Genomic DNA, 27,673 nt, shown 5'->3' with positions numbered 1-27,673 from the left:
CCCCTAGCACAAAACAACATAGGAAAGAAAGTAAAAGGGTTTGGGACTCAGGCAGCAAGATGGCCATAGTCCCACGGCCCCTTATGTAACTTCCCCAAAACTGAACAAAATAATCCCAGCTCTCATGTGGCTAAATAACTTACAAAACAAAGTCTGGGTCCCCAAATGGGTTAGGTTTGCAGAAAGAAAAAAATACCTAGGTATTGTTATAGGAGAGGCAGCTAAACAGCAGCTTGGAATGCTGCTAACTGCTCCATTCTAAGGCCCCACCCCATATGTCAAAAGTTAGGTGCAGCCCACCCTGTGATTCTACAGACAGACCCAGATACGGCATGAAGGAAAAACAGAAACATTCACAGATACAATACCTTCAATACTTAGAAGGCCATACAAACACCTCCTATGGCCACTGCTCTTCAAGGGACAAAAAGCAATTCCAAGGAGCCATCATCTGTGCACTTTCTCTCATGTGTTTATTCTTTCTGATTCAAAGGAATTATGAGATTATGCAAACTAGTCCAAGTAGGATAATTCCTGAGAAACCGAACAGAACTAAATTTGGTGTGGAGGAAGATGGGAAAAGCAAGATGGAGTGTGAAAATAAGAGAGACACTAACTTGTAATGTTCTGATTGCTCTGATCAAAGACCCCTCCCTCATCCCTCATCCCTCTCCCTCACAGCAGAGGTTGAAAAAAATTATAGTAATCTTGCTCCATTTACTTTCCCTGCCTTCTTTCCCAAAGTGTCTAATGAGCTACATGACATTAATGAACCTATTCTATAAAAATGAGCCACTCTATCCACATGATGAGTAGTTTATTAGGTTCAAAATAGGCCTCAAAGATAATTGAAATAACAACAAAGTTGGGGATTGGTCGAGGAAGTGAGTCAAAGTATGACATTCACTGAAGTATGTACTTTGATACCTTTGATACTTTTAATAAGTTTTTAACTGACCCCCAATTTATTTTGGGAATTCCTCCAATTCCTCTACTGATGCTCTTTTGCAGATGCACTGTTGTTATTCTTGTCAGATTTTTTTTAATCTCAATATATCAAGACCAGTAATGTGTCAGCTCATTTAGGGAATCTTGGAAAACTGACAACTTTCTCAATTATATTATCTCCTAAAATGTCATCTTACATTGTTATAGCCTTACTGATTATAGTTGACAGGTAATTCAAATGAATGGGGGTGCTGTTTGCATGTATAACTCTAAAAGACACAAAATATAAAAAAGAGGAATTGATTGTTAATTCATCAGTTTGGAAAGCATCCCTTTTTTACCATCACAAAGCCCAACAAACCTCTTAAGCAACAACTAGAAATCTTCATTATTGTTTGCAAGAATTCTTCAGTTCCATGCAATGAGCCCGCCTTCCCACTTTTTGGAATCACTTTTTTGGAGATCGAATTTGCTATATGCAACCCATTTTTAGTTGATAGGTCTCTCTCTCTCTCTCTCTCTCTCTCTCTCTCTCTCTCTCTCTCTCTCTCTCTCTCTTTATCTTTTTTTCTTTCTGTGCAATATTTGTTACTCAGGTTCATTCTGATACATTGTTTCTGGTCATTCCACTTCTGATGTCCATTTGAAAAAAGCCCGGAGATGTAATGACATGCTTGTGAAAAACAGATCTGGGTTGGAATGACAACCATTTCTATTTAGCTCTTTGACTCCATTTTTAAAGAAAGAAATGCCCTGCCTTTGGGGTCACTAAGTTATCTGATCTCACAAGGGAAATCAGATATGACAGGAGAGATTAACGCAAAGGGCCCTTAGATTAAGAGAGCAATAGGCATAGCAATAAAGGGAGGAAGAGTCCCACTGAGAAGCTGCAAGAGGGCTCAGGACCATGGATAGCTCCACACAAGAATGTCCTCCTTACTTCCATACCTGCTATATAGGATGCAGAAATAAAAAGAGATTGTCACAGTATCCATGTTGTGATCAACTCGATTCCCTCAGCAGCAGCTTTCTGGATCTTAAAGAAGCCTACTTGATTTTATCCTTTGTAATACTGGAGAAATAGAAGTTCTACTAGAGATTTCTCCTCTAGCACTAAAGCCAAACGCAAAGCTGATTTGCCTGCCTGGAAGGGTCTGAATTGATTTTCCCCAGAGAACTGTAAAGGACTGGAAGCCATGGCAATAAGAGGTTCAGTACAATTTTGCATTAACAACATCTTTTGCAGCTCTCACTGACATTGCTATGTTTTTATTTTAATGCTTTCTATATTGGCAGACTAGCATGGGCCCATCATAGGAATTCATCGTTGTAGTTCTGTCTCTCTTAATATAGAAGAATCTTAAGATTTGGCTGATTGAGCTAAATGATACTTAGAAAGATAGATACAAACAAAGTTTACTGTGTAAACATGCTACTGAATGACAAATTTTTCAGCTTGTTTCTTCTGCTTTCTGGTATTGCAGTATGATGACAGATGCAGTGTTCACTCTGTGGAGGAAAGGGTAGCAATATGGAGTCATAACTGCACAGACAGCATCAATACAATGGAACCAATATATTATCTATCAAAGTAGAAAACCTGTGATTCTCTAGCTATCCCTGAATTTAAATTCCCAGCAACTCCAGCACACGTAGCCAACGGCAAGTGATATTATGAGTAACATCTCAAGACCCATAGGTTTCCTCAACACTGATTTTCAGATACAGATATGTGCAATATGTAGGGATTGGATATGGAAAGTATCGTGGTTACAGAGGCTGCTAGTTACATCTTGGGGCAGGGTGTGGGTCTCACAATAAAAAATATATTCAAAATTACAATTCCTGGCAGTGGAAAATGATCAAAACTAAAAGGGAAACATATTAAATTTCTCAACAAAATTTTATACAGAAACAATTAGTTTGCCTTGTCTGTGGTTTGTTTGTAAGCAACCAAGGTAGCATATAAATAAATATTGAGGAATGGAAAATCAAACCTATTGTCACAATATTAATATTTTGAACTGATTGTTCCGGCAACTATTTTTGTTGTTTTGTTGTTTTGCAGATGGCTACCTGACTTGTGCCCAGAATTCCCAGTATTGAATATGCATGTTCTGCTTATTGCTCTGAGGGATGTAGATATTACCGTATTTTATTGCTATAATTTTTCTTCCCAAACAATTTTTTATATTTTGTGTAATTTGCATATAAAGTTTCCATATCCACAGCTATCCAATTTTAAAGCTTCTCCGAATCCATAAATGTTGGTATACTAATATGTTTTCATGCAGAAGGATACTTCTTCAGTCTGAAATAACTTTCATCTTTAACTCCCCTACTTGCATCTTTGGCAAGCACCGTTCCCCTGTAACACAAACCTATATTACTTCTATTCTTCCTGTGGATTCTTTCACAGACATTACTTCTCTGAGGTGATCCCAGATTGTAACCATTCTCCTCTGTTTCCTAGCAAGGGATCACAAATGAGACACATAAATACATTTATTTCCACAAGTCAATAAAGTTCCTGTTGCTCCTTTTTTGGGGGAGCCAATAGTTTGTATTACAGCGCCCTCTGGTGCCTTGAGGTTCCCTTTAGTCGTGAGCTGGGCCCTAACTTTTCTCTATAAGGAATGTTTCTTTCAGGTCAAATTCAATTCTTGGATCCACCGAGTCTTCTTAGTAGCAAAACAGAAAGGTTTTGCCATTGCCTTCTTCTAGGATTTAAATGGACTCCTATTCTAGCCTTTAGTCCTAGCATTTTGTATACAAGTATTACCAAAGACCAATTTTCTTTGACTTCCAAGCTCACATGAGGATGACCAGGGGTTATCTTGTCTTGTTGAGACAGGCTACAGTAATCATTAGATAGAGCTGTAATATTCCATGGAAATTATATTTTTTATACAATACAAAATGTAGCTGTGCAATGCCATCTCTGAGCTTTCTTCTGCTTCAAAACTATTCCCTTCCCAGCAGTTTCTCTTGTATTTTTCCCCTGTGTTTCGGCAGTCAAGTGGGGAGGTGGAATGAATTAAGAAGTTTCTCCCCCATATGAAAAGTCCTATGACTAATCTGTAAATTGTTTTTGTAATGGATGGAATCTAAAAAGCATATGAATGTAATATGAAATTTAGTTTTTTGTCCCAGAATCAGGATGCAATTTGTGTGCATCATGGTGAGGTTTTGCTTTACTACTGATTTGATTTTTTTATGTTATTATGTGTCAGATAAAATGTGTCAGGAGTGGTGCGGTAGCCTAGAGGTAGAGCTCTCGCCTCACAATCAGGAGGCCTTGAGTTTGATCCTAGGTAGAGGAAAATATTTCTCTCTCTAGGCACATTGAGAATTTATCTGTTGAACAAAATTCCGCATTGGTGACAGGAAGGGCATCTAGCCATTAAAAAAACAACTCTGCTATCTCCATTCAATTGTCCAAACTCCACCCCACAAGGGATTATGGGGTCATTAAATGAAGATGATGTGTCAGATAAAATATGGTAGATTTGTGGTTGAGATATGTTGGACACATATTTAGGTCTGGCACTCAAGATATAAAAATAAGTAGAATTTGCAGGATGCAGGATGAATTAGAAAGCAACAAAAGACAGGAACAGGTAAAAAATGCTGAACATAATCCAAAGTTTGGAATAACAATCAGAGAAATAAAAAATCTGGACCTGGAACAATGAAGAGTAAGAGAACTAACTGCAGTTCTAAAAACAAAAAGTTCCACAATTGAAGACCCCAGAGGCCATTTCTCCAGCCTCTCAGTGAGGTACTATATTGCATGTTCCGAGTCTTTTGAAACAGTTTTCTAATCTCAGATGTAGCAACACTCCTATTACCAAAGCATAAATATATTCAAAATTAATAAAACACAGTTGATAAAATAATATTCTATTCCAGCCCAATTTCTTTCCATATGTGAGATTGTCATAAATGTTTTGTATTTTGTCTCCGACAACAAAAACAGACTTCACACATAAGGCATACTTGACTGGATTCACAAATGTTAAGGCTATGCTGGCTGAAGTATTCTGGGAGTTGAAGTCCACAAGTCTTAAAGTTGCCAAGTTTTTAAGACCCTTGTGTTAAGGCATAAATTGTGGTTTATAAACCACAAAGCATGAGTTTATATAATTCAGCAAACAAATAAAATCATATTAGGCTTAATAACATGTATGAAATCAGTCAAAACAGGACATCACATCTATGATAAAAGCCACTATTTTTTTAAAAAAAGGTTTGGAAATAAGGGTCAGGTGACATATTGAATCAAGGTCTCCAAAAAGCAAATTAGAATCTACAACCTCTCTATTTAAGAAAGTTAACTAAATATCAGTTTCTGGCTTTGGGGTACTAAGTTAACCATGGGTGGGTTCTCATAATCTGTTAAGCCACAAAAAAGATAAAACATGGTTTAAAGCTACACTATTCTTTACTGGTTAAGCATATTGTATGACAGAGCCTAGGAGGTGCAGTGGGTCAGCGGTTAAAGATGCTGAGCTTGTACGCTGGGATGTTGACAGTCTTGAGACCCAAGCACTGCTCAACAAGATGGGCTCCCATTACTTGCCCCACCTTCTACCCACATAGCAGTTTGAAAGCATGCAAATGCGAGTAGATAAATAGGTACCACTTCGGTGGGAAAGTGACAGCATTATGTGTGCCTCAGCATATAATCATGCTGGATATATGACCATAGAAATGTCTTTGGACAATGCTAACTCCATCAGCTAAGAAACAAGAGTTGGGCATGACTGGACTGGACAGGGGAAACCTTTCCCTTTATGACAGAGCTAATCGTGCCTTATCAGTGAAAACCACAATCTTTGGGCATCTGTGCTCACTTCTTCCTTTAATGTGTTTCTGATTTGGTGCAAAGATTGCTGCTTTCAAAAGCATCCAGACAAGCTTTACAAAACGCATTATTTGAAGTAAGTAATATCTGTAGAGTTCTGTCAGTGACGTCAGGCTTTCCCTGCCTGACTGCCAGCAACAGCCAAGCCGCATCTGATTGGTTAAGACGCTGAACGCGGGCAATCCCTGTTCTCTGATTGGCTACCCTGCTTGACAGCTCCATATAAATAGCTGTCAAGCAGGGACAGCTCCCGCTTCTCTCCTGTATTGCTTGTTGTAAGCCTGTTGTTATTAAAGGTCTGTTAAATCACCTCAGGGTGTCAGCCTCTATTTGCTCGCCTATTTTACAATATCAGTAACACAAGTTTAGAATTCACTTCTAAGAGTTGAAGAGAATGGAACAATTGTCTATCTTAAAGTATTACTTCAAGACCCAGTCATCTTAGAGCTCTAAAGTTTCAGCAGCTCTCCTGAATGGTCAAGGGCAAAACTGTCTTTCATCTTGGACCAATTGGTGATCCTATGCAGAAAAACTAAGCATCGTTTGTGAGAAAATGTTCTCTGTATGGGAACAGAGAGAAAAATTTGAAACTCCCTTTTTTCACATTGCTGATCAGCTTTTCCCTCCCCATTAGCTAGCATAATATAACCTTTTGCCTTATCTGGATTTTGTACTGTACTAAATTTCTTGGAACTGCAAATTTTGCATCTGAGTGCACATTTAATCAAATAAAATTCTGGCAAGCAGCATTATCTGCTAGAAATTGGTATACTGCGTCAACTCTTTTTCAAAGGGCAAGCCTAGGATACAAAGTATCCCTTTTCATTTCTGGATAAATAATAATAATAATAATAATAATAATAATAATAATAATAATAATAATAATAATAATAATAATTTGAATTTATTAGCCGCTCCCTTTCCAGACAGGACTCGGGGCGGCGTACAATGGAGCATATAGAACATAAAACATGAGTACAAACACATAAACATACATATATACAAAGACACACATGCACGGAGGAGGTAACAAATTACAACATTTAGACAGTTAAAAATCACCATTAAAATGCCCCAATTGTAAGAAACCCAATGTACAATTAAAATTTAAAATTTAAAAAGACAGTCAGGAGGAGTAAGAAAAATTACGGTTGAGCCAGGCCAGATAATTGAAAGAGGTGGGTCTTCAGCTGTACACGGAAGGAGCGGAGATCGGAAGTAATCCTGATGTCACGGGGGAGGTCATTCCACAGGGCTGGGCCCATCACAGAGAAGGCTCTGCTCCTGGGTGTCGCCCCCCGACACTGTTTGGCGGACGGCACCCGGAGAAGTCCCTCTCTGTGTGAGCGAATTGGTCGTAGGGATGTGTGGGGCAGGATGCGATCCTGCATGTAACTAGGTCCTGTGCCATGAAGCGCTTTAAAGATCATAATCAAAACCTTGAAACACACTCGGTAGACCACAGGAGGCCAGTGCAGCTCGCGCAGGAGAGGTGTTACAGGGGAGTATCTAGTCCTCCCCATAATCACCCGTGCGGCCGCGTTCTGGACCAACTGTAGTCTCCGAGTGCATCTCAAGGGAAGCCCCATGTAGAGAGCATTGCAGTAGTCCAGGCGAGACGTCACTAGCGCATGGGTGACTGTGCGTAGGGCATCCCGGTCCAATAAGGGGCGCAATTGGCGCATCAGGCGAACCTGATGGAATGCCCCCCTTGCCACGGCTGTTACATGGTCATCCATGGACAGCCGGGCATCTAGGAGGACGCCCAAATTGCACACCTGTTCCATGGGGGCTAGTTGCACGCCCCCGATGGCCAGAGATGGAAGCAACTGGTTGAACCGGGAGGCCGGAAGCCACAGCCACTCCGTCTTGGAAGGGTTGAGTTTTAGTCGGTTGCCATCCATCCAGACCCGTACGGCCTCCAAACACCGGGACATCATTTCGACGGCCTCATTGGGGTGGTTCGGGGTGGAAATGTATAGCTGAGTATCATCAGCATACAGATGATATCCCACCCCAAAACCACGGATGATCTCGCCCAGCGGTTTCATGTATGTGTTGAACAGGAGAGGCGAGAGCACCGATCCCTGTGGCACTCCACATGTGAGTGACCTCCGGGTCGATCTCTGCTCCCCTGCCAACACACGTTGCGTCCGGTCAGAGAGGTAGGAGCCAAACCACCGTAAAACGGTGCCCCTGACTCCCAGCCCCTCTAGCCGGTGCAACAGGATACCATGGTCGATGGTATCGAACACCGCCGAGAGATCTAATAGGACCAGGATAGAGGAACAACCCCTATCTCTGGCCCTCCAGAGATCATCAACCAATGCGACCAAGGCCGTCTCCATGCTGTGCCCGGGTCGGAAGCCGGACTGGCGTGGGTCTAGATAATCATTTTCCTCCAGGTGACGTGGGAACTGCTGTGCCACCACACTCTCTACAACCTTCGCTAGAAAAGGAAGGTTGGAGACTGGACGATAATTGACTAGGTCCGTTGGGTCCAGGGAAGGCTTCTTGAGCAGGGGCCTCAGCACCGCCTCTTTCAAGGCGGCCGGTAGAAACCCCTCACCCAACGAGGCGTTCACTAGGCCCAGGAGCCAGTCGCGCGTAACCTCCCAGGATGCCAGTACAAGCCAGGAGGGACACGGGTCCAATAAACATGTGGTGGGTCGCAGACGTCCACGCAACCTGTCCAAATCGTCGATGGCAACCGAGTCAAACTCCTCCCAAAGCGGTCCCTCAAGACTCGCCACGGGCATCTCTACTGGACCACTGAAAGGGGCCCATCCCATCCGGATTTGAGCGACTTTGTCCTGTAGATATTTCCCAAACTCCTCTGCTCTGCCCTGTAAAGGGGCTTCCCGCGGTCTCTCAAACAAGAGGGAGCGAGTCACCCGAAACAGGGCGGCAGGGCGGTTATCTGCGGACGCAATAAGAGCGGCGCAATGTTGACGTTTCGCCGCTCTTAATGCCACAAGGTACGTCCTCAAATAGGCTCGTGCCTGTGCTCGGTCAAATTCGGAACGGGAGGATCTCCAACGACTCTCTAGGCATCTCTTGTGGCGTTTCATCACCCTTAGCTCCTCGGTAAACCAAGGGGCCAGGGTGGTTCGTCGCCGCAGGAGAGGCCGCAAAGGTGCCACCCGGTCTAGGGCCCCGGTAGTCGCACTATTCCATGCGTCCACCAGGTCCTCCACTCGGGGGCGGGTCAGGTCCACAGGAGGTGGCCCAAGCTCCGTCTGGAACCTATCTGGTTCCATCAGGCGCTTGGGGCGGAACCATCTAATACCTTCCGGTTCCGCCTCCTCGCGGCGGGGGGTAGCACCAGGGAAGTCAAGCCGGAGAAGTGAGTGATCCGACCATGACAGGGGAATAATGGCTGGATCCCCTATTCCCAGATCACTCATCCACTGGCCAGAGACAAAGACAAGGTCCAGCATGTGGCCTCCCTTTAAAATACTAAACAGTTAAAATTCAAAGCTTGGACTCAATATAAGGGTTTGGGTTCAAATGGTAAAATGATGTTCTGAATCAGGTGAACTGGATGAAGGAAAACTAGCTGTTCTTAATGAATTGTAGACAGTGACAATCCTGAATAATCAAAAGAGAAATCAAGAAATTGGGTGCCATTCTGGAGGCCTTAAGTCACTGAGTTCAAATGAAGAGAAGTTCAAGACAACACTACTACAATTGTATAACTGTAATGCCATGAGTTAAGTACTTATATTAGATGTCATATACAGCATCCAGTTTTGGTCACCACACTATAAAAAAAAGATGTTGAGACTCTAGGAAAAGTGCAGGGAAGAGCAACCAGGATGATTAAGGGACTGGAGACTAAAACATTTGAAGAACGGTTACAGGAACTGGGCATGGGGAGACATGATAGCAGTGTTCCAATATTTGAGGGCTGCCATGGAGAGGAGAGGGTCAAACTATTTTCCAAAGCACCCGAAGGCCAGACAAGGAATAACCAATGGAAACTGGTCAAGAAGAGATTCAACCTAGAAATAAGGAGAAATTATCTGACAGTGAGAACAATCAAGCTTCCCTTCAGAAGTTGTGGGAGATTCATCACTGGGAGCTTTCAAGGAGAGATTGAACTGCCGTTTGTCAGAAATGGTGTAGGATCTCCTGCTTGGGCAGGGGGTTGGACTAAATGATCTACAAGGTCCCTTCCAACTCTGTTAATTTGTCATGACAGAGCTACAAAACTGATATCAGTGTGATGTCACAGTTGATTACAGGCACCACTGCTTGGAGGTAAAAGCAGTATATATATTTAATAAATATTTTCCTTGGCTTCCTTCAACTAGCTAATGATATCTGAGAAAGCTAGCAGTCTTTTGCAAGACTCTGTTCCCCAGAAAACATAGAAGAGATCAAGTATTTTCTCAATGGATGCTGCTTTGACAATACCTATGATCAGTGGTGGGATTCAGCCAATTTGTATCACTTTGGAAGAACCAGTTGTTAACTTTCTGAGCAGTTTGGCGAACTGGCTGTTGGAAGAAATCATTAAGGCAGAGAAACCGGTTGTTAAATTATTTGAATCCCACCACTGCCTATGATCCCGTTGTTTGTAGTCAGTCTGTGTGATTTTCTTGCAGTAGATAACTAGGTTATCCATTCTTTCTTCAGTTGCTTTGCAGAGATGGCACTTGCTGTCTGTTGTTGTCTTCTCAATTCTGGCTGTGTAGCATTTTTTCTTAAGACTTGGTCTTGTGTAATTAGAATTAGCCCCTCTGACTCTTTCTTCAACTTCTCTGCTCTTAGCCATTACCAGGTCTTGTTATCTGCTTTTCCTGCTTGGTGTGTGTGTGTGTGTGTGTGTGTGTGTGTGTGTGTGCTGGCCATATAATAACTGCCTTTTTTCTATTCTTCGTTTGGTCTTTCTTACAGGCCACTTTTGTCTCTCCAATATTTATTATGCCTTCCTAGAATACTAGCTACACTGCATCTTCTTCACCATCCTTCAGAAATTCTTCCAATGCCCTTTTTTCTTCTTCAGCTTTCTGGTGTACTTGCAACATTCCACGCCTATTATTGTGGTATTCCTTAATAAATAATCAACATAACTGTGGATGAAGGACATGATTTCTTGTCATTATTGTTGTGGTCTTTCTATTCAGGGCTTTTAGTTTTCCTTGAATCCAGTCCACTATTCCAACTCTATATCTCATGACTAGAACTGCACAAGTGTTAATTGCCTTGATAATATTTCTTCCACTGAGTTTTAGACTTTAATATCTTCTTCACTCTTATGAAGTATTTGCTTCTAACCTTTTTCTTGACTTCAGTGTGCTTGATGTTGTCAGCTTGAAGAATGCCCACATATTTCTAGTGATCTTCTTTAACTAGACTCTTGTTATTTCCATAGGGCATTTCCATTCCTTCAGTTTTCATTATTTTTCCTGGCTGATGGTAAGAGTGGCACATTTATCCAGTCCAAACTCCATTGCAATATCTTGGTTGTATATGTGGACAGTATTGAGCATCAATTCTATTTCAGGTGATGTTTTTCCATGTCAGATCACCCCTGTAAAGGAGGTAGGATACCCTGGCTGATTCTTTTGATGTTTGATAGCCATGGCCTGACTTGTTGACAGATGAATTAATGCAGCAAGAAACAGTAGTGGTGATAGTGAAAGATTCCTCTCTTTAAATTAACCTCTCCTCCTCCATCACCCACTGACCAGCCACCGTGTCTTCCATTGTACCATTGATTTTTGTACAATAAGCTTCTGTCATTTTTACTGACTCCTGTTATTTCTAGGCACTTGATTATCCAACCAGGTGGCAGGGAGTCAAATGCACTTCTTGTAATCAATTGAAGCTACCTTCAAGTTGGTCTTCCTTCTCTTGCAGTTTGCAAAACTCATGTTGTCAATTAGGAGCTGCTTTTCTGTTCCTCCATTGTTCGGGCAGTTTCTTTCTGCTCAGATGGGGGAAAATTTTTTACAAGTAGATACTGTTAGACTGCATCAGCTACTACACCAGTTAGTAATTTGAAATTTGTTGATAAGCAAGTAATTGCCCTGCACCTGCCTGGTGCTACCCCTTTTGTTGGATCTTTCCTTATCAGGTAGGTTTTGCTGAATGTTAACCAATCCGTAATTTTACCTCCTTGCAGCATGTTGTTAAACTGCTAGGTAATGAATGAGTGTAATAGACAAGTCAGATGTTTCAACCCAAAACCATGCAGTTCATCTTCTCCTGGTGCAGATCCATTCTTGATCTTCCTTGTCTCTTTCTTCATCATTTCTGCTGTTATTACTTTCATTTCAGCTTCTTTTGTATTCTTACCACCTCCTTTATCCAAGCTGAATTCTTGTTGTGTGCACTGAGAGCATATGCACCAAAAACAAATTCCTTGTGTGTCCAATCACACTTGGCCAATAAAGAATTCTATTCTGTTCTATTGTTGTGTTTCTTTGAGTTGTCCCATAGCTGCACCTAGAACTGCACTGTTTCTCCTTTGTCAGGTGTTGACTGACAGTCACTCTCCATTATTAGATTGGATTAGGATTTTTTTCTTATTGAACTAGAATTGGAGATTCTGCTTATAGTGTGCAATTCTCAAGCTTCATATCCACTGATCTTCTTGGCTACAACTGTTATTTGCTACTTGATATTTCTGGTATTGCCTTAATCTCCCTTGTTTCTAGTAAATATTTCCTGATCAGATATTCTTTGATCTCCTTGTTTTTCAGCTTCTTTTCTTTCACCTGTTCTAACTTGCTTGCATCTGATCTTATCATGTTTATTTTCCAAAGCCCCCAATTATGTTATAGGTGTAAAACCACTGGTGTGATCAATTTTTCTGTAACATCTGAATCAGGAGGGACCAAGTGCATCTGACTCTCGTTGCTGGAGTTCCATGGTGATCTGGATGTAGGTCAGTAAACTGAATGCTGATTATAGAAGCACTGTTAGTTACTGTAAATCTTCCCAAGTCTAGAAACACTGTTAATACAGATTGTAGCAGTTAAGCTACTGATTGGGATAACATCCCTAGACATAAATTATACTTCTCCTAAAAGTTCTGCATTAATTGGCAGTCTGTTACTTAGATTCAAGATGTCGAGATTCATATACAAAGCCCTAAGCAACTTGGCATAAGACAATGGCTCTATTTACACCCACTTCCCAGACACCTACAGTAAGAACTTAGCCAGAGGCCCAGCCTTCTATGTCACAGCTTGCAGATTTCCTTCTGTGAAAGAGCCAGAGGCTGACCTTCTCTGAGGGACAACTTTGAATTGGGAAAGACCTCTTCTTTATAGTATGCTAAGCACCCACAATTTGCTTTACGCATCTTTTTGAAAGCCCACTTTTGGCCTTTCTTGGACACAAATTCATCCCGCGGTTTTCATCTGATAAATCATTTGAATTCAATTTTTACTTTATTTTATTTGTTTGGTCGGTGGTGGTTTTTTTAGAATGAACTACAGATTTTGCAAACAAGGGATATATTATTACTAATTCCTGAGATGCCATTTATTGCAAAACAGCTAAATGCCAGCTTATCTCAATACTAAATCCTCTTCTGAGAGAGGATAAGAACCACACTCAAAAGGGAAGAAAAAGAAAAACTGGCAACCTTTATTATACACTCTTTGTACATATAATATACAATACAATACAATAGTAGAGTTGGAAGGGACCTTGGAGGTCTTCTAGTCCAACCCCCTGCCTAGGCAGGAAATCCTATACCATTTCAGGCAAATGGCTATCCAACATCTTCTTAAAGACTTCCAGTGTTGGGGGCATTCACAACTTCTGGAGGCAAGCTGTTCCACTGATTAATTGTTCTAACTGTCAGGAAGTTTCTCCTCAGTTCTAAGTTGCTTCTCTCCTTGATTAGTTTCCACCCATTGCTTCTTGTTCTACCCTCAGGTGCTTTGGAGAATAGTTTGACTCCCTCTTCTTTGTGGCAACCCCTGAGATATTGGAACACTGCTATCATGTCTCCCCTAGTCCTTCTTTCTCTTAAGCTAAACATACCCAGTTCCTGCAACCGTTCTTCATATGTTTTAGTCTCCAGTCCCCTAATCATCTTATCCAGTCCCCTAATCATCTAATCAACCACCTAATACATCGCAAACTTTTCAAGAACTCCACAAATAGCACCGGCACAATCCAATCTGTACTGCCCACTATATTTCTCTAAAAGAAAATCTAGGTATTCCTCAACTTAGGACCACAATGGCACCCCAAATTTCTGTTGCTGGGCAAGGCAGTTGAGTTGTGCTCCATTTTCCAACGTTTTGCCACAGTTGTTAAGCGAATCACTGCAGTTGTTAAGTGAATCTGGCTTCCCCCATTGACTTTGCTTGTCAAAAGCCCCCTGGGGAGGTTACAAATGGCAATCACATGACACTGAGACAGTGCAAGTGTCACAAATACATGCCAGTTGTCAAACGCCAGAGTTTTGATCAGGTGACCGTGGGGATGCTTCAACAATTGTTAAGTGTGAAAACTGGTCATAAATCAATTTTTTCAGTGCCGTTGTAACTTTGAATGGTCACTGAATGAATGATTCTGTTGGAAGAAATGTCCTTATGGGTTCGGCTCCAAGTGGGGAAAAAGACACTGGAGACATGGAGGCTGCTTGGAAAGATGGTTTTAATAGTGGACAGGACCACATGGCTTGAGTCCTGAACAGAAAAGGCGATCACATGCTTCAATGTTGGTGGAGAAGAAGAGAAGGGAAGATGGAGGGGCTTGCTAGGCTTTTTATAACCTGTTCAGTCCCACCTCTCTGTTTCCTGTTCCTGTGTAAGAAATGTATTCTGATTGGTTGTCAGACTCACATGGGCCCATGCAGGGGCAACCCTCTAGGCTGAGTTTTGAATCCAGGTTTGATTGAGTTCAGATGCCATGTGGTCAGTTGGGTAAAGGCTTATATTATCATGCCTTCATTGTCACTGCCAGAACTCTACACCCATCCCCCTGGAGCTGAAGGGGAGAACTCTTTATTATGTAAAGTGGACTAGCTTGGCCTTCTTAATGGCCCATTGACAAAAGTGGGGATGGGCAGGAAGCTGCAGGAATTTACTTAGTTTTTAAAATGTGTTTCTCCCTTTTTTCACATCCAGGAAAATATAATATTCTGCCTTATCAATATTTCCTAGGATATTTCATTTTTCTGGGAGAGGGCTAGGTGATAACTTCTTACAATTCTAAGCCGAGGTCTACCTGTATACTAGAGCACTATATCATGTATAATAAACCATCCTTTCGGGAGAGGGGGCGGTATATAAATGCTAATAAATAATAATAATAATAATAAATAATCCTGCACCACAGGCAGGTCTAACAATACTGGATTATCTTATAGCAATATCTTTCTTTCTTTTTTGAAAAAGGAAAAATAAAAGCTGACCTGTTTTTTAATATGGAAACAATTACTACCCATCAGGGAAGAGTTTAGAAAATAATATGTACCAGAATCTTCCTGCTCCAGACAGTGTGCATGTCAATCACAGTTAGGTCTACTCATTAATTGGCTTAATGTGGCTCCAGGCTGCAGATTCTCCCCCACTTCACCTCCATGTAGTTCATCTTACTTTATAGTTAATAGGGCAGAAGGGTAACGGGCACTCCAAGATAATGTGTCAGGTAATAGGGTAGAGCTTTGATCACCTCCACTTTATGAGATGTTATTTTTGTGACTGTTCGGGGAATTGCCACTGAGCTAGGATGCCTGCAACACATTCCTGATGGCATTTCAGGCCAATTATGGGAAAAGTCACAAGCCTGAATATAATATTCTTAGTGGTGAGATTTTTTTGGCTTGCTTTGCCTTGCCTAGCTGTGTTGATTTCCTTTTTCCTCTGTCAAAAAAGGCCAGCTGCAATTTTCTATAAAGGGCCTTGAGATTCTGATTAGTTTTAAAACTTTTTTAAAGCAGAAAAACTAAATTTGTCAAGCCCCAATTTCAATAGATAGGAATGCAATCCCTTAACATTTCTGTTCATGACATTGTAGTGTGATGTGCTTGTGACCAATTATGCTTGCTTAAAAAGTGCTAATGGTACACCTGTCACTATTGCTGTGTGACACCTGAGAAAGCAGCTGCCTGATGAGTAATCCCAGCCTTGACCTAGGTCCTAGGTTATGTCACCTGAGTACAATTTTCCCCTTTCAAATTAGCTTTCCAAAATTCCTAGAGCCATAGTAAGAAGTGGCCTTCTATATAACAGAGATTTAACAATTGTGACCTCCTCACAGCCTGCCCAAGCTGTTATTTTGTGCAAAATGAATAATGCCTACTCTACTTGGTAATGGTTCTATTTGTGTCAGCTTTAAGTAGGACAAAAAGGGGGGGGGGAAGCTGTGTGCATGTTATATGTAAATGATGGGATATTCTGCATACATATTTTGACTGTTGGCTACAATCTTAAAATTCTGTTCAACCTCCATGAATTGAATGGAGCTTTTGAATTGTTATGTAGGCTGTGCTATAATTCACTTATTGCCTACTAAAAACCACAGCCTGTAGTCATGATTAATTTTGCACAGTGAATTCAATGATACCAGAGTTCAGGCTATACTCCGGGTCTCCTCTGTGTGCTTATTAATAGGAGAAAAGATAATGACAAAGTCTGTCATCCAAATCCTTTTGCGCAAACTTTTGCAAGGATTACTGGACAATCTTGCAAAGTGGGGTCTATGGAAATTTTCATTCTTTGGATTTTATTTTATTCTTCTCAAAACACTATTTTACTATGAGATGTTGAAGAACATCACTTCCCTGAACAATGGCTTTTGCACACAGAAATGTGTCTAAATTATTGTTTATAATGTTTATTGGGGATCCAATTTGGTGTAGTGGTTAAAGCATTATGTTAGAAACCAGAAGACTAATGTATGAGGGCTAGTTCTGTTTTTTTGGCATAAAACCTGTGTGATTTTGGGGCTGGTTACTTCCTCTCAGGCCTAGGAAGGAGACAAAGGGAAAACCTTTCAGAAACATTTGGCAACAAAGATGCAAGGACTAGTCTAGGCAGTCACAAGAACCTTATCAATTTAAAGCCTCTTATGGACTTTTTGAGTAAAAATGAAAAAAATGATTTATGGTTTTGATGATTTGACAGGATAGATTACAGAAAGAAGAAGAATATGATGTAACTTTAGAGCGGGGGGGGGGGGCTAAAATATATGTATACTTAGAACTGCTGTAAAAATATCAGAAGCCATTTCTTTATACTTTTTTCTCTACTATTTCTTTCACTTGTTTTCATCTTCTTCCACTGTCTGCTTTTTCTTAAATTTCTTTTTTCTTCCTTACTTTCTACTACTTTGTGTCCATTTTTATCTTCTTGTTTAAGAATTTTAACAAAAATTATACCCGCAAAAAAGAGAAGTGAAACAATTGCTACCTGTAAAAGAGAGTATTGATCAAAGATGCTGTTCTGAATTTTTTATAGAAAAACAGATTTAAAATATTTTATTACCAGTATATTTTTAAAAATAAATAGCATTCATGCCAAATATTTTGAGTTTAATTCATCTCATCAGTTTTCCCAAGTACAGTTGGTTAGACCAGTTCATCTGTTATACATTTGCTGACTGGAAGAATCAATCTATTTTATCTATCTGTCTGTCTGTCTATCGCCCATCCATCCATCCATCCATCCATCCATCCATCCATCCATCTATCTATCTATCTATCTAATTTTATGGCTGCCCAGTGACTCTGGGCAGCTTAAAACAATCAGATATAAAACAATGTACATATCAACAATCATTAAAAAATGAAAAATAAATATTAAAAGTTAAATATTATAAAAATAAAATACAGAAACCCCAACAGAAAAAGAAGGAGTATATTCCACTTCCCTGGGACCCTCAAACCTATGACATGGCCAGGACTTGAGAGACTTCCAGAACATCAGGAGGGATCATGGAACTAACCTAATGTTGGGGAGACGCAAGGCAGAGGATGTTGCATAAGACAGTTGCCATGGCAGAGAAGGTTCACTTCCTGGGATCCACTAAATATAAGTTCCAGGCAGAGGGTATCCACAGCATTCCCTCACTACCCAATCTGATGGAGAAGACGGGTGTAATCAGGGAGAAGTCCCTCGGATTATCTGGTCTTGTGCCATGAAAGGTTTTAAAGATTAAAATCAGCATCTTGAATTGTATCCAGATGTGAAGTGGCAATCAGTGCAGCTCGGGGACCAGAAGTGTAACATACTCTATTCTAGAAGCACATGTAATTGCCCATACTGCTGCATTTTACACCAGCTGAAGCTTCCAGATACACTTCAAGTGCAACCCCATGTTGAGGGCATTAAGTAGTCCAATCAGGAGGTGACTAGGACATGAGTGATTGTGAGCAGAGCCTGCTGATCAAGACATGGGCGCAACTGGCACACTACACAAAGCTGTGCAAAGACCCTCCACGCCATGGCTGCCCCCTGCTCTTTGATCAGGAGTTGAGAATCTAAGACAGTGATGGCTAACCTTTTCTGAACCAAGTGCCCAAAGAGGCACACCCAATCCCCCAAAATGCATTGTGTGTGTGCCCCACACATGAGCCCTGCAAGTGCACCACCTCATACATGTATGCATGCGTGGCCCCACCCCCTGTGCATGCATGTGTGCCCCACATACACCCTTCCTCCCATATGCCCCTCTCCCCCCATGCATGTGCAACAGAGACCCAACAACCAGCTGGCTCGCAGGAGGCATGCGTGCAAGCACAGTGGAGCTGAACTGGTACAATGGCTCACGTGCCCACAGAGACGATGCTGCGTGCCACCTGTGGCACTCATGCTATAGGTTCGCCATCATGGGTCTAGGAGGACCTCCAAATTGTGCACCGGGTCTGTCTGTGACAGCACAGCTCCATAAAGAGGGTAACATCCTAGAAACAGTTGGCTCCAAAACACAGAGTCACTCAGACTTTTCAGACAACCGAAGTCTGTTGTTCCTTATCAGACCGCCAGAGCCTATAACCATGATGGCGAACCTATGGCGCGTGTGCCACAGGTGGCACGCAGAGCCATTTGTCAGGGCACACGAGGCATTGCTCTGTCAGCTCCAGTGCGCATGTGCATGCTGGCCAGCAGACTTCAGCCTTTTTTGAGGCTATTTTTCGCCCTCTGGAGGCTTCTTTGAAGCATCCAGAGTGTGAAAAACCAGCCCTATGGACAAACTGGAACTTTGGAAACACAGTTTCGGTTTGCCCGTAGGTCCGGTTTTTCATGCTCCGGAGGCTTCAGGGAAGCTCCTGATGGATATTTATAGCTCCTGAAGCCACCGGGGGGCCTCCGGGGGCAAAGGTGGGGAGGCTCTTTTCATCCTTTTCAGGCTCCTAGAAAGCCTCCGGAGCCTGGGGAAGGCGAAAAAAGTGTGCCAAAAGCATGGGGAGCACTGGTCACGTGCACATGCACGCAGAGGGGGAAAGCATGCACATGTGTGGCACACCCATGCATGACTCCCCTGCGCTCCCCCCACTTTTGGTACGTGAGCCAAAAAAGGTTTGCCATCACTGGCCTATAAGCAGGGCTGGGATTAACTTACCTTCCCTACCGGTTTGCAAATGTGAGTGCGCACATGTGCATGTGCCTCATCTGTGCATGTGCAGTGCTCGCACATTACATTGGGGGGGGGAGAGCCTCCCACAGCCTCCGCTACCAGTTCACCTGAACCAGAGAGAACCGGCTGAATACCACCTCTGTAGATAAGTAGATAAGATGTTCACAGTATTGTTTAATTATTAAACAACACTGCATCTCATGTTACTAAACATGAGTTCCCCAACAATCTCAACCAGGATGGACAATATTGAAGATGGTGTCAGCCCTGGAGCCATTCCCACCCCCCCCCCCACCCCGGCACTTTCAGGGCTGCCACAGCTAAGCGAGTGAAGCTGTGGGAACAGGAGGCGGGAGGAAGAAATAGCTAGGAGATTATAGCCATAATAAAATTCTTTCTTCTGAGAATCAAGAGTTTTCCCACCAGGTGCAAGGAGGTGGGATCTGAGACCAAGCGACCCTTTGGCTGTAGCCTGATTGGACCACGTGATGGACTACATGGGTAGGGGAAAATAAATTCTCCTTTTAACTAGGAGGAAACCCGAGGTGGGTTTAGAGTCGGGTTTCCCCAGATGTGCCAATATGACATGCCTAATAAATCTACACTTTGAGCAACATGCCTGCCTTGGAGTTTTGATTCCGTTGGGTGGGTTACTTGGAACCCTGACAGATGCACTGCAAGGAGTTGTAGTTCAACAACCCCTTTTTTGTAATGGATTATACTCTCTGGGATAGCTATCTGGCGAATGCTGAAAAAAGCCACCACAACATATTTTCAAATTTTAGTTTAACTGGCTATGCATGCCAGCTAACTAAAAAAAAATCCCTGTAATGTTATCTTATTGAGGATTTCCTTTTTGATCATTTTGACAGCATGCACATTTTCCAGCAACACCATTTATAATCTGAGGTTTATAATTATCATTCCAAACGGGACCGCCTCCCTAACTTTTACAAAGACATTACGATATGGAAGTTTTATTTTTCCATTCTGTCTTGAATCATCAACATGGAATCTCTTTCACCGGAGGTTGGACAGTGGGTCAATCTTTTCATGGAGCAATGCACCACAAATGCTTCCCAGCCTGTCACTGCAAGCCACACCTGAGCATAGGTGACTGTCTAACTGCACCTGCTCACAGTCAGCTTGCTCAGTGAAGCAGTGGTGAGTGGATCTCCCTAGATGCCCAATCAAGATGTTGGGGTGCTACAAAATGCCTGTACTCGTAAATGATGACTCAGAGCCTTCCATGCACTTATTTTTCAGTATCAGGCTTGGCAATGCCGTTTGGATGCGTTACCTTGGGAGATAAGAAGGATTATAACCAGCCATCTGAGGTGACTGACAGATATGACCTGGGACAGGTAATCAAAACGTAAGTGTTCTACTATTCTATGCAGTTTTCATAAATTTCCCAGAATGGTGTTTTACTACTCTCTCTAATGTTCTTGAGGAATGATGGAGAGGTTGATGGATAGTTCAGTATTGGTGAATTTGGATAAAGTTTAGACTAGCAAGAACTACTATCATATTTCAGGGATGAGAAAATAATATAATGATGATCAGGTTTTATGCTTATATTTAATCACCAGGGATCCAAATGACAATTTAGAACAGATTGACGGACTGACAGAATGACCTCCCAGAATTATAATCTCTCTTCTGTGCAAAAAAAAAAAAAAAAGAGCTGCGGTCACACATTGCAAACAACTCAAACATCCCTTCCCTGTTCTATAGATCTATCCACAGGCAATGAGCTAATTTTAAAGGTCACCCAAAGTTTGCAAATAATAGGTACCGTACTTTAACAAAACACACTGAGAATGCTGTACTTGTATAATACGTTCAATGAACAATCTTTTTCCTCTGCTTTTCATATCCTTCCCCTTTGTGGTCAATCCTCAGTCAATATGCACTTAATAACATTATACTGAGGGAACACACGATGTATCCTCTGTCTCTTTTGGGAAGTGGATGATTCATAAAGTTAAGCTATTTACCGTCTCTGCTGCACAATTGTGTTGCTTCAGCGAATGAATACAATCTCTTTACACTTAAAGATGGGTGTTCTTTTCCTAGAGAGGAGTTTTGTGAGATATTCCGTGCCAAAGAGAAATCGACAGGCAAGCTTTATACTTGCAAGAAGTTTCTGAAAAGAGATGGGCGCAAAGTGCGGAAGGCAGCCAAGAATGAGATCATCATCCTGAAGATGTGAGTGGAGAAGGTTGATTCCAAGCTACAAATGTTCGATTTAATTATTTTCATAAATGGAATGCAGCTACAGTTAACTCTTGATAGTTAATCAGGAACAGTGATTGCATCTTTCTTCAGAGTTCAATTAAAGTGCCAGCCAAAACCTTATCAGCAGGATATATACTGTCCTATACCATCAATTCCTATCCTGCCTCTATACATAGCATCTCTCCGGCTCCTCCCCACTTCCCCCTAGATCAGGGGTGTCCAAACTTGGCAACTTTAAGACTTGTGGACTTCAACTCCCAGAATTCCCCAGCCAGCTCTGCCGGCTGGGGAATTCTGGGAGTTGAAGTCCACAAGTCTTAAAGTTGCCAAGTTTGGACACCCCTGCCCTAGATGGTGGCATCCTGATTTTGGGTGCATAAGGCATGTTCACCATTGGTCAGAACCCTTGGCATTGCTATTCCTCCCCATTCTAAGCATCATCATGAAGAAACACATTACCTTTAGCAGCATAAGAGAAACACTAGTTCACAATATGTAACATTTCAGAATAGACCTTGATGAACTCTAGAAAGAGTGCAGAGAAGAGCAACAAAGATGATTAGGGGACTGGAGACTAAAACATATGAAGAACAGTTGCAGGAACTGGGTATGTTTAGCTTAATAGAAAGAAGGACTAGGGGAGACATGATAGCATTATTCCAATATCTCAGGGGTTGCCACAAAGAAGAGGGAGTCAAACTATTCCCCAAGGCACCTGAGGGTAGAACAAGAAGCAATGGGTGGAAACTGATCAAGGAGAGAAGCAACTTAGAACTGAGGAGAAATTTCCTGACAGTGAGAACAATTAATCAGTGGAACAGATTGCCTCCAGAAGTTGTGAATGCCCCAACACTGGAAGTCTTTAAGAAGATGTTGGATAGCTATTTGTCTGGAACGGTATAGGGTTTCCTGCCTAGGCAGGGGGTTGGACTAGAAGACCTCCAAGGTCCCTTCCAACTCTACTATTGTATTGTATTGTAACTGAAGATTTCCAAAAAAAAATGCAAAGATAAGAAAAAATGCTTAGAAGCTAAATACTATAAAGCAGAATTAAAGGAAGCAACATGCTCCAGAAAGGATAAAATATAAATTATACTTTTCAGAAAGGGGAAGCAGTTTCTGCAAGGATCAGAAGGAGGCGGGAATGTCAACTTGATGAAAGTAACCTTGCAATATCACAACGCAATTCCCTTTCATTTTACATATGATGAAAGCAACAGAATTCTACAGTATTCACTGTATCCATTAATAATGAAGCAAGCTATATGACTTCAGATATGGCAAAACAGATTTAGGCAAGATATAACATCCTAGTTAAAATGCAGTAAATGACTACAAGATGACTTGAGAAATTTATTGAGAAGACTGAGCAGATCTCTCACTTTGGCTTTATATTTCTGCCTGATAGTAGACCCTCAAACTAGCTTTCTCTTTTCTTACAGGGTAAAGCACCCCAACATTCTACAGCTGGTGGATGTATATGTTACCCGGAAAGAGTATTTCCTCTTCTTGGAGCTGTAAGTTGGTGTTGCATGAATCTAAACTCTGTCAGGGTTCCAAGTAACACCCCCAACGAAAGAAGACTTGAGTTTCCTCAAGGTTCCATTTTATTAGATGTCACATTGGCACATATGGGAAAACCCGAATCTGAAAGTTTGCAGGTTTTCCCCACCCAAAGGAAAGTTCAAGTCCCTTCCCAGCACCCACATGTCCATCACCTGATCCAATCAGGCACTATGCAAAACTGGAGATGCTGCCCAGTTACATCATCGCAGCTGCAGGGCAAGGTGTCCTTGGCTCTCTGAGAAAAGAACATTATTTTGACTATATATCTCCCATACTCCATATAATCCCCCCTCCCATTTTCCCACAGTAGAAATTGTGGCAGACCTGAAGGCCCAAGGTAAACGATGGCTTCCAGGTCTGACAACTCCTAAAATGACCCATTGGGTTCTCTTCTCATGCTGCCAGGGCCATAGGATTATGATGCTAAGCCTTGCCCTTCCCTCCCTCCCCATCCCAAAATACAGCATGGCACTTATCAGAAACTCCTTAATGACACCATCTAGAAGGGGAAGGGAAACCTTCCTTCTCATTATATTATAATTTCTTTTTTTCTGCAGAAAAAGGCCATCACTCAGTCTACTGTTTTTGTTTCTTCTGGGGAGAAAAAAACCCCTTTCTGATTTAATCTCTGGCATCTTTAAATAATGCCAGGAAAGATTCTATTGTGATGACAATTAACATGTACCAAATCAGATGGATTCAGACAAAGGAGGCTATTTTGTTCCATTCTCTATTGTAAAGCTAATTTGTAGCAATGCGGAATGAGAATGCCAATTTTGGCTACAACCATTGTAGTTTGTAATACTAGTTGGCATTAACTGGTATTTTGGTTATCCAATTTCTCTGTTGCTTTTGTCTGTTGCCTTATTTATAGGGCCACTGGTCGAGAGGTATTTGATTGGATCTTGGACCAAGGGTACTACTCTGAGCGTGACACTAGTAATGTCATCAGGCAGGTCTTGGAGGCTGTGGCATACCTGCATTCACTGAAGATTGTACACAGGAATCTCAAGGCAAGTTGGATCATCTTCCTCTAGTCTGTATCTCTCGTTGGTGGTACATTCTTGGCCCATGTACTCTTCCTTCTATTTATAAATTGCAATGCCTTCTCCCCCCCCCCCCAATTTTAGAAGGACATTATATGCATGATGCTATATATACTTATAGTAGTTGAAGGTATGGATAGAAACATCCATTTCAAATATCATGCCTTTTACTTTTCCCAGAAGCTTGAAGTGATTATGTGGATGTATAAGCATGCGTGTAAACCAGGGGCCCCAAACTTGGCAACTTTAAGACTTGTGGACTTCAATTCCCAGAATCCTCCAGCCAGAATCATGCTGGCTGGAGGATTCTGGGAATTGAAGTTCACAAGTCTTAAAGTTTCCAAGTTTGGAGACACCTGATGTAAATTAACACATACAACTAGAAGGAAATAATGCTCCCATTCTGCAGTTTTATCCTCTTGCCTTCATTCTGTCATCCATGTATTCATTCTCTTTTCAACTGTTTCTGCAGCTAGAAAATTTAGTATATTACAACCGCCTGAAGAATTCTAAGATTGTGATCAGTGACTTTCACCTGGCCAAGTTGGAGAATGGGCTCATCAAAGAACCTTGTGGAACTCCTGAATATCTAGGTAAGAAATGGCATAGGAATCAGGAGAACATTACAATAAATAAACTATAGGAACAGAAAATAACCCTCCTGTATCTAGTCATAGACTTATTTCCAACCAGATGCCTATAAAAAAACTCATAAGCATAAAATTCCTTCCCTGTTTTTGGTCTATAGCAATTTACCTTTATGTATTACCTTCTGCCTTGCTACTTGACCATGAGTTCCCCGTTTTTTCCATAGATATTTTGTGCAGAGAGGGAAAACTGTAATCTTTGATATTGTTGCCTGCCTATGACAAGCTCTTGTGGTCCCTAAAGATTCTTTCAGTGGGAAAGCAGCCCATGACACAAAAATATTTCTCTAAATATGGTTGATTCAGTACAATTTTTCAGTTGACATTTTTCAACATAGGGAGCAACTTCCATATATTCCAAATCTATATCTATATCTATATCTAATATCTATATCATCTATATCTATATATCTATATCATCTATATCTATATCTATATCATCTATCTCTATCTCTATCTCTATCTCTATCTCTATCTCTATCTATATCATCTATATCTATATCTATATCTATATCTATATCTATATCTATATCTATATCTATATCTATATCTATATCTATATCTATATCATCTATATCTATATCTATATCATCTATATCTATATCTATCTATCTATCTATCTATCATCTATCATCTATCTATTATCTATCTGTCTGTCTGTCTGTCTGTCTGTCTGTCTGTCTGTCTGTCTATCTATCTATCTATCTATCTATCTATCTATCTATCTATCTATCTATATATATATATATATATATATATATATATATATAAACTTAAAATGCCACTAGGGAAGATTTTAATGTACCTTCTTCATTATGCTCATTCTATAAATTCTCACAAAATAGTTTGAAATAGAATTAAGAACAATGCCAAAGCATTCTGTATTTAGCTCTGCCAAGATACATTTCCTGAAATGTTGTCTACTGAAATTGTGATTGTAATGTGTTCAGAGAAACATGTGCTGTTTTCTGGATAGTCTTCATCTTCTACAATTGTCCTTTCAGCGCCTGAAGTGGTGGGGCGCCAACGATATGGGCGGCCTGTGGACTGCTGGGCTATTGGTGTGATCATGTATATTCTGTAAGTAAAGAAGGATCATAATGATGATGGGGAGGAGAAGGAGGAAGGTGCAAACATAGAAAGGACATCAGGAGAAAAATATGGTTGCGGAAAAAGCTGTAGAAAGTTCTTATGAAATAAGTCTGCTACAGCAGCTGAGCCTTCCCCAAATTTGCTGGGATTGCAGTTTTTAGAATTACCAATGAGTAGCTACTACAGTGCTACATTGACCATGCTGGCTGGGAATTTGAAGAGGAATATTTAGAATCTGAACTTCTTTTTCTATGCTGTAGCCTGTCAGGAAACCCACCCTTCTATGAGGAAATGGATGAGGATGATTATGAGAATCATGACAAGAACCTATTTCGGAAGATCTTGGCTGGAGACTATGAATTTGATCCTCCTTATTGGGATGATATCTCACAGGCAGGTAAGGCTATGAGAATGGTGGAAGCAAGTAAAAGAATCTGCACACTGTAACCCAAAATGTTACGGGTAAATGTAAGTTCACTGAGATTCTTAGCTCAGCCGTCCCAATCATTGCATCCTCTTGACTTCCAATACTCCCAAGTTACTACCTTTCTGGCAATTTTTAACAGAAAGATTGTGGCTTCCCAAGGCTGTTTTTATATACTAAAAGGAGTCAGTCATACTAAATTACTTCTGGGTAGTATCTATTTTGGGCTGAAAGACACACATTTTTTTATGAATTGTTAGTCCTTTCAGAATTTCTGTGTTGCAAAGCCATTGCAACATTTGCTGTCACATTCATTCCCACTGGTGCCATTTAAAAGTCATCTTCCTTCTTCTTCTTCTTCTCTTTAGCTAAGGACCTAGTAGCCCGTCTGATGGAGGTGGATCAAGACCAGAGAATTACAGCAGAAGAAGCTATCTCTCATGAATGGTGAGAGCCCTATAGTTCCTCCATAAGGGAAAAAAAGAGTTCTAAAGACAAGTACACAATGCCGAGAAACATGAATAGGGACAATATAAAGTCCACGTCTCCATGTTCAAAAGGAACAGCTCAAGATGTTCAGATTTCATAACGTTTATCATGTGAATTGTTTTGTACTGAGAACTAATTGCTGCCTCTAGCCTTCAGGGCCTACAAACTAGGCCAGTAAGCAAAGCAAACCAAGACATTTAGACTAAGGAGGGGCTATGATGGAGTGACATAACTGACTGGGTTTGTTTGTTTGTTTTTCTTTTGTCTCTAGGATTTCTGGCAATGCAGCTTCAGACAAGAATATAAAAGATGGCGTATGTGCTCAGATTGAAAAGAACTTTGCCAGGGCAAAATGGAAGGTAATGTATTGTTAGCAAAGGCCCCCTCTTGACAACTTTGCTCTGCATGTTGAGGAAATGCATCCAGAACTTCTTATTTCAGTCTCTATGAAAATCTGTGCGTTGGTTTTCTTTCAGAGGGCTAAAACTTGATGAAAGAATTATACTTCACCACAGATAAATAAGAAATCAAAATAACTTTGTCCATTTCTCACAATAAATATAATAGCTGGACAATACAGGTCATCCTTGACTTACAACATTTCATTTAGTGACCGTTCAAACTTACAGCAGTGCTAGTAAGAAAGAGACCTATGACCATTTTTTGCACTTAACAACCATTGCAGCATATACCTGTAGTCCTGTCAGGGGTTAAATCCAGCAGGTTCTGACAGGTTCTGGAGAACTGGTAGCGGAAATTTTGAGTAGTTTGGAGAACCAACAAATGCCACCTCTGGCTG

The 27,673-nt window shown here is 41.2% G+C and overlaps 1 protein-coding gene across 2 annotated transcripts in view; it reads left to right on the top strand.

Moving 5' to 3' along the window:
• The window catches only part of CAMKV (CaM kinase like vesicle associated), a 72,160-nt gene that overhangs the window by 31,310 nt on the left and 13,177 nt on the right, over positions 1–27,673 (top strand). For both annotated transcript variants that reach the window (XM_081939935.1, XM_081939934.1), the window contains exons 2-10: positions 20,636–20,744; positions 21,449–21,580; positions 23,053–23,127; positions 24,051–24,189; positions 24,695–24,815; positions 25,874–25,949; positions 26,222–26,358; positions 26,754–26,832; positions 27,146–27,233. In XM_081939935.1, the coding sequence (XP_081796061.1) occupies positions 20,650–20,744; positions 21,449–21,580; positions 23,053–23,127; positions 24,051–24,189; positions 24,695–24,815; positions 25,874–25,949; positions 26,222–26,358; positions 26,754–26,832; positions 27,146–27,233 (942 nt within the window). In that variant the 5' untranslated portion in view covers positions 20,636–20,649. The remainder of the gene's footprint in view (positions 1–20,635; positions 20,745–21,448; positions 21,581–23,052; positions 23,128–24,050; positions 24,190–24,694; positions 24,816–25,873; positions 25,950–26,221; positions 26,359–26,753; positions 26,833–27,145; positions 27,234–27,673) is intronic.

The sequence above is a fragment of the Natrix helvetica genome (genome assembly GCF_964273705.1).
Source record: "Natrix helvetica genome assembly, chromosome: 1".
Taxonomy (NCBI): Eukaryota; Metazoa; Chordata; class Lepidosauria; order Squamata; family Natricidae; genus Natrix; species Natrix helvetica.
This window is presented reverse-complemented; position numbering and strand designations above follow the sequence as displayed.